General features: G+C 36.4%; 1 protein-coding gene across 1 annotated transcript in view; it reads right to left on the reverse strand.

Annotated features, from left to right (window-relative positions):
• The window catches only part of TFEC (transcription factor EC), a 505,518-nt gene extending 498,106 nt beyond the window's left edge, over positions 1 to 7,412 (reverse strand). Inside the window, exon 1 of the mRNA XM_044088699.1 lies at positions 7,285 to 7,412. Within this exon, the coding sequence (XP_043944634.1) occupies positions 7,285 to 7,341 (57 nt within the window). The 5' untranslated portion in view covers positions 7,342 to 7,412. The remainder of the gene's footprint in view (positions 1 to 7,284) is intronic.
• Positions 7,413 to 8,521: the final 1,109 nt, after the last annotated feature.

Here is an 8,521-nt window from a genome sequence, read left to right on the forward strand (position 1 = left end):
AACACATGTATTTTTTTTTTTTAATTAAAAGGTAAATGTTGTAGCAGTTCCCTGACTAGCAGTCCCCCTTCCAGCCAGCAGGACCTAACAAATGACCAGGTTGCCTAGTGCTGGATCTAGCGCTGCAGCTCATGCAGTGCTGCTGCAGCAGTATCTAAATGCAAACAAACTCCCACATTCTGGCACGCATACACAGTCATATGGACAGTCAGACATTTATATAAAAAACAATATCATGCCCCTCCACACACACACACACACACACACACACACACACACACACACACACACACACACACTCACACATGCAGTATTCATTCTTCCCTGCTCTGATTCTTAATAGTGTGAGAGAGCTTGTGTTTGAATTGCTCTAACATCCTGCTTCGATCCCAGTGTATGTCTCCAAGAGAGAACACATGGCTAATTTACATTAGCCATATACCTCAGACTGCTGCATTGCATGCATTGTCATCCAGAAAACTGTTGTAGTGCTATTAGCTGGAGACTTTCTAGTTCTGCAGTTGTCTCTGAATTACTCCTTAATAGTGTATTGAACAATCCTGCAAGAAATAGAGTTGGGCATTGCATTTCATTCTGTCTTTCTACATACGCTTCCATTGTATATGGAAGCAGGGATCCTTAGACTAAATGTTTCCTTAGAGAACAGGAGTTAAGAATTAAACAACTCCTGCATTTCCATCTTAAACATCACAAAAGTTGTCAAAGAATATGCCAACACAACCAGTACATTTAAAATGATGCCAGGATTCATTCAGGTAGCTAATTCCAAACAAGGTATACTGGTTAAGAGAAAAAAAAGCATTAATCATTAGAAATGAGAAGCATTTTAATGTTCTCAGTTAACCTAACAGTGAACTGTAAATTAAAGACAAACAGAGTAAATTGCAAGCCTTTCTTTTCATAGCACCTTTCTCCTGCTGCACTGAATAGATTACAGTTTATATATTTGTGACGGGATAATTATAAAAAATCCCATAGTTCTGATTTACTCTTTTACAAGTATATTGAGTCTAATTGGGACCATTTCCAATTTCTTCTGTCTTCATGTATAAGTGCAAAAGCATAAAACAACTTAAGCCAAACTAAATGTGCCTTCAGAAATTACATTAACTTCAGCAACCTTTATAAAATGCAGCAAGGTAACAATATGCAAGAGTGTATCCATATTTTACAAGCACCAAATCCTTTCCTTATACCTGAGGGTAGTCTTCACTAAATAATTATTTTTGTTGTAACAAATCATCCTTATGGCATTGTAGGTAGATTGTTTGAATTTGCGTGAGTTGCTTGCAAGATGCATGTTCTTATGTCCTGATAATACTTCCCAACTGCTGAGGTGCAAGCATTGCACTCTGACCTTTACCCTCAAATTCACCCTTGCTCCTTCTGGAGTTACTGATGTTCCTCTTACTGTCAGACCTGTTTATGGGCACATGCCTTACTTACAAAATAATAAAAAATAGAAACTAAAGATCCCCTATAATAACATATGTGGGGATTGGTATATGAAGGCCGTGTATTGTGAAAAAGTAAGAAAGAGCTCTGACCCCCTGCTATGATTTTTTAAAGGTTAGTGCTATGATTTTTAATGCTTGGAAGTTGAAAGGTATGGTGTTGATGTGCGTATGTAAATTTGCTGATCCAAGTAAAGGTTTGCAATACAATTATTGGTTCCAAAACAAGGATTTTGTTATATGTCCCTAGGCAGTAAGATGACCATCTCTAACATTTTTACTAAGTAGAAGCTAGTGATAAGCATAGAATATGTCAAATTTACAACCTGTAGCAAATGTTAACTAGATTTTCTTGTGTATTTGATGTTCTGTACATTTATTTATTTATGTATGTATTTATTTATTTATTTGTTTATTTATTTTTGTTTATTATGTGTATTTTATGATTAGGATGTGTAATTTATCAGTGCTCATTTTTAGTGTACTCCTGGGGAGAAAAGCACCGGGAGCAGTTGTTTGATTAACTTAAATATAGTATACATTAAGCAGAGTTATTAATAATTTAATGAACATTCACAAATTCAAATGAACAAAATCAGAATAATTAATAAAGAATAATCAGAAAAATAATGTAAAGTGTGATTGTACACAGAAAACACAGATCAAGGTGCTATATCTGCAACAGAAAGTGCAATTCAACAGAACTTCAAAAGTACAGTAAAAAAAAGTATAGACACATAAAGAATATAAGAAAGAATGTTGAATTAAAAATTGATAGCCATTTAAATGTCAGGACTTGCTAGATCGATTGCCAAAATTCAAAGAGTGAATGACCTAAAAATTGGACTTACATATACTAAGTCTGAGATGCCATTTCTCGGACCATTCCCTTTTCTCAGAGGTATGGCAATCTTTTTTTTTTTTGTTGTTTTGTTTTTTTGGGGGGCTTTTTGGCACTCAGCCATTTTGAGTGCTGACATTTCAATAGGGGCTTAAAAATTCAGTAAGTGTTGATGTAAACTATTGGTCCCTATACCATTTAAACCTGATAACAAGTGCATTCATCATAACAAGAGTACATTTAAAAATTATAATTAAAATGTATATCTGCAAGAACAGCATTGTGTGTACTGTTGTAATAGCATGTGTAGTTAGCACTGAAAAACTATTTAATAAGATTTTGAATGCATGCATGGAACAAACTTGTCTCACTGCAAGTGGAAGTCTTTTTAAGAGGAATCATCACATTTTTTTTTTTTTATTTAAGTCTTGATATAAGAAATGGATCTACAGCTTTAAGTGTACACATAGTCTGACAACTCTAAACAAAATGTGCTCATCAGGAAATGTAGAACTTGAAAGAACAGCAATAAAAAAAATAATAGCATTTGTGCACAGGCATGTCCCATCTGCACCCCTCACATGTGGGTTATACTCCCACTACCCACATTTCTATACATACCAAGTAGAATATTACTGAACCTTAGAGATAATGGGAAAATATCCCTAATTCACAGATCAGCATTCTCACATGCCATCATCATCCCCCTTTTCCCATTTTTTACATGGGGTCGGGGAATCGTGTAAACTGTTGCCATCTCTCTCGATTCAATGCCACACTCCTACCTTCTCCGACACTAATGCCTGACTCACAGATTTTCTTTCACACAACTCATCTATCGCTTTGTTGGACATCTTCATTTCCTCTTACATTTGTCCTGTCTGTCCCAAATCTTCTTCTCCGGGCTGCCTTCTGTTTTTTTTGCATGTGTCCAAATCACCATAATCTGTTCTCTTTCATCTTTTCTGCAATTGGAGCTATTTTGGCTTCTGCTGTTATGTCCTCATTTCTTCAGTTGTCCCACAGACTGCATCCTACCACCCTTCTCAGGCACTTCATTTCCATCACCTCTAGCTTCTTCATCTGTTCTGCCTTTACTGCCCAGGTTTCTGTACCATACAGTAGTACTGGTCGCACCACTGTCTTGTATACCTTACATGTGATGTTAAAGATTAGTTTGAAGACTCCAGAGATGATGGGTTTGTACTATTAAATCAAGAGTTAATGACTATTTTATCAGTACAGTGCTGTGCTCCCAAAAACCTATTGGGCAATGGTAATGCAATTCAACGTGCTGTTAATGCCATTCTAGCTCTTAAGCAAGTGAATGTCATTCAGGGTAGTTTATCAGTTTATGGATGAATTATAGCTGAATTTTGAAAGGGATTGTTTGAATTCAAATCACTGTAAATAGAGAAGTGAAGTACAATGTAGATTCTAGCATAATCATCAGTAGCAAATATAGGAATAATATAATCACCCAGCTCTAGATTGTAATTAATGAGAGAATGCAGGTCAATGAATATGTGATCAGCATAAAAAGGAAGAGAAGATGATATGCTATGGCAAGGTTTCTGGTTTGCTTTAGTATAGAGGTATATGCTTATCAAAACTTAGGTAATAGTTATTGGCTAGTCCAAGTACTTAGGTAAACTCAGGTAGAACTAATACTTCAGCCAGAAAATGATCAACGAATATGTGGTTACTCTTTATTTCTTGTGAATCCATAGGATCACTAAGGTCATTCTTTGGGTTGTTGTGGATTACAAGTTTAATCTGCAGTTATTGTGTCTGTGTATGTAGATTACAGTAAATGGTCTTTTTATGCACATGATCTGTAATGAGAGCATGGCAGAGGATTATGATTGGGTCTGCAATCATTCCAGAATATTATGTGTTCAAGACATGGATGCTAAGAAATTCTCCTCAAGAGTGAAGCTTGTGATACCTTCCAATCACTTCCTAAACCAAAAATCTCCTTCCAATCCCTAACAATAATCTCCCACTTGTGCCCTAAACTTTAAATCACCATCCCCTCCATAACCCTAATCTTCTGATCACTCCCTAAACATAAAAGTAACCTTCTGATACCCTCCAATTGCTTCAATAACTTAACTCCCCCCTCCCCTTCCTAAACCTAAACTTTCCCTCCCCGAGGGTTCCCTTACTCACTTTCCTGTCTGGCAACATGCATTTGTTTGCTTCTGAGTGTTGCAACTGCTGTCTCACTCCAGTTACATTTGAGTTTGAATACCTAGTCAGGCAGTGGGGTGGATGTGGTTATAGCCATTCGAGCCCCTGGGTGTGATTTGGTGGAATTTAAGCACCTGGGCTCAGGCAGCTGTAGAACACCCCAGCAGGCTGAAACAAAGCTTTTTTGATGTCTGCCACTGCTGTTTGCTGGCCAGCGTTATCAGTTGTTAGTATCAACGCTGGGGGTTGCAACAATTGCTACAATCAGATCTAGAAAATCACTTAACCAGTTTATTTCTTCTCAAGTTTTGGAGTGTAATCATTCTGATCCATTCTGGACTACAAATACTCTGTCAGAGATCAGCAGTGAGTATGGTTAAAGTACCTTCATTTTTGATTTGAGTTGTCAGAATTATAAAATGCTGGATTGTCCAATAAAGTTATAAAGGGCACATTTACTCTCTTCACTGGAGTGTGGTTCTGGAAAAGTCATGAAATTCAAAGGTATGTTTTTTTTAAAGATATTCAGCAAATATATTTTAAATGTCTGACTTCAAGCTTCATGTTTTTTCCTTCTTAAAATTATCACTGAAAAAGTACAAAGAAAATTTCTTTCAGGCATCATTTTAGAAGAAGGGCATTAATCTACAAGAAGGGGCTACTGACATACTATATCTTGTTCCAATTAAGACTGGCTATAGATAATGTAGACATCAGGAAAATAATGAATCAGGAGAAAAGGAATTCAATAGTGCAAATGGGTCTTATGTCCAAGTCTCTAACCCTCCACCCTCTGTACCATTCTTTGATTTCCAGAAGCTTTCTCTGCACCTGTTTTTCCTTCTTGTATTTAAGACCCTTGTCCTCGTGCACCACATTTAAGCCCTGCCAAGTAAGTCTTTAAGTGTTCAACTGTCTGTTTTAACCTGTTCTATAAACAGAATCGTGTTCTTTAGGTGCTGTTCTGTCAGAACACAGGTCTGAATGGAGCTAACATTTCAGAATATGGATCCCACAAGCTTACAGAAGACACTTTTCCTGCTCTATTCTTGAACAAATTTACCAGGATTACAGTTTACCCATGGTGTCCATACCATCTGCAGAAAATGCTACCAAACTCAGCAGTGTACATAATACAGGAAATGGCTATCATCTTGGTGGATGTCGGCTGTACTACACATGTGCAAAGATGTGATATCACTGGCTATGGTTCTTCAGGGCATAAATGCATTATACCTAACACTGAACATAATATACTTGGCTTACATACTTTCTTGCAATGGATGTGAAGACATTAATCATTAACAGCACCTGTTCCTCATTTCACAGAGAAAGCAGGTTATTTTCTGCTTATGCCCTGCTATTCTTACAAGGAAGCTACTGTATATGTCCATCGGCAACAATACAAGTAAGAATTATTTATTTATTACAAAGGTAGTTCGTTATGTATTTACTTACTTGCTTATTTATTGTAAGTAAACTTCCTAAGAATGACTTGCTCCTGAATACCTTACAATAAAGCATAAAACTGAATGTTGTGCAATACCTGAGGGCAATACAGCTTACTGGCCTTGTAACAGTTTGACAGAATTGTCAGCAAAGATGATAAAAACAAGTAAGGAAGAAAAGAATTCCATAGTCCTAACTGACAAAGGAAGATGGTAACAAAAAAGATACATTCTTGCATCTCATCCATATTGGCAGCATAATGAAATGGAGTGCTTAATGATTTAAAACACCCTGATATACATTGATAACATATAAATGCCATAGATTTCCACAAATGCACCTAAGAGGACTGACTACACATATTCTTTATAATTCCATTAGCTATATCAGTGAAATAGCAACCCACTGCTTAATATTTAAACTAAGAAACTATTATTTCTAAAATCAAGCTACATAAAGGAATGTATTTCTTCCTTTGTTTATAACATTAATGCTAGCAGCCTTGAGTTAGTGTTGTGAAATGATTTTGATAACATAAATCGACAGCAGCATATTCCAGTCTAAACAAAGTTCAGTTTCATCTCTCACTGTCTGAAACAGGGTAGGGCGAGACACTCAGTAGTGTAAACATTAGCCATAGATGATTGTCACTCTGGAAGTGACAGCTTGACCCTATGTGCAAAAATGGGAAAAAAGGGGTTGTGGGTGGATGGATGTACAAGCTAGGGAGGCCCTAAAACATGAATCAATTAAATATGTGTCATTTGTATGTTTTTTCCGGATTACAGATTTGCATTCCTACACTCATTGAAAAATAAAGAAAAACAAACATTGATTCCACAAGTTTCTTTCCTAGAAAATTTGAAAAAAAAAGAAAAACTTTATGCTAATTTTTAATCACAGCTGTTTCATCTACACTGCCAATATTCTTGGATTTTATAATACTGAATGTTTAGCAACCACACACACTAAACAAATTACAGTACATTCATGCAGGCTTCTGCATTCTGGTTAACTGGTTATATAATAATCTGTCTGTGTATCTGTCAATCTACCTGTGTATCCGTATGTAGCATCTGGCACATATGTACAACTTACCATGTCACTAAAAGTATTTCAATATAGAATATCATTTAGAATTCGCAACTCCCTTGAAGAATCTGCATTTGAGAAATGCAACGCTGCTTTCCCAAGCTATCAAGAAGGAATGAGAAGGAATAATTAAGCTGCATATCCATGGTACGCCAGGTACTGATTGTGGAAAACTTCATCAGTTCACAAAAACTACAAAAAGAATCACTGCTTCAGTAGCTTAGTGATACCTACCAGCACTAATTGGATTTCTGTCAGTGAGAGAACTTCCACAACGCAGTCTGCACTCATAGTCGACAGTAGCAAAGCAGCTGGAGCAGCTTGTACCGATTAAGAACGGAAGTTTAAAAGAAGCCACAGCAGAAAAGGAGAGGGTGAATAATGTGTTGATTCGATTTTCTACAAATCCAGTGATAAAAACAGAAGTGGCTTCTTGCAATACTTCCTGATCTCATTATGGAATTTCAGTTAAAGAGGAAGAAATGACACAGCATTTTCAGGGATAGATAGCTTCCTATCTTAATTACCACCAGTATGAGCAGGTCAAAAAACAATGACTGTTTGAACTTATGGGGGCATAAAGCAGGTTGTCTTCCTTGCTCAATATTTTTGTCCTGTCATCAGTGTGCCTCCATTTGAGGGCTATAATTTTTACTTATAAAAGCAGTTTTCAAAGCATAATGCTTATCTCAGATGCACTGATTTCCTTTTCAGTGCACTTTAAAATTTATAGGCACACACACAAATCGGTTAAAGGGCTACACTCACAGGCATCAATGTTTGTTATAGGCACATTTCATATTAGGGATTCATTGCTGGTACACATGGTATAGTAACATTACATTTTGATTTTAAAAGTCTTAAATCTGTGCCATATGATGTTAGCTGCTCTTGAAAGTCTTAATCTAGTTTCACAGTAACTTTATGCTCGGCGTCAGCATTCCATGACTTCACTTTTTACATCTGTCATAAAGTTTCATTCACACCATTTAATTTTAATTAACACATTTCCCCCCAGTGGGATTCATTTCTGGCATGTGTAAGCTTTATGTGTGACTTTGACACAAATGATGGAGTTTCTATTAGATGTAATGCTTTTTTATCTGTGACTTTGACACAACTTGTGGAGTTCAGATGTAGTGACAAAAGGGACCTAGCACTGTTAATCTGCATAGAATACATTGTACATCCATTTCATACTGAGTAGTTCAAGCAATTTTAAGATGCTCTGAGCAGTAGTACATAGACAAAATTAGTAAGACTAATTCTAGTGTACTGTACTCATGTTGTTCTAACTGTAAAGGAAATACTACGCTCTGCTTCAGCAAAAATGAGGACATTTCACAGAAATGGGAATACATGTCACTTAGCCAAGCTCTTCCCATTACACATTTTACAATAAATTAGGGGAGAACCTTGGATCCCCTTACTTAGAAAACTTCTGTACTGTGTAGTCAGTGAGGCTGAAATG

The sequence above is a fragment of the Protopterus annectens genome, chromosome 11.part0 (assembly GCF_019279795.1).
Source record: "Protopterus annectens isolate FY-2018-M chromosome 11.part0, PAN1.0, whole genome shotgun sequence".
Taxonomy (NCBI): Eukaryota; Metazoa; Chordata; order Ceratodontiformes; family Protopteridae; genus Protopterus; species Protopterus annectens.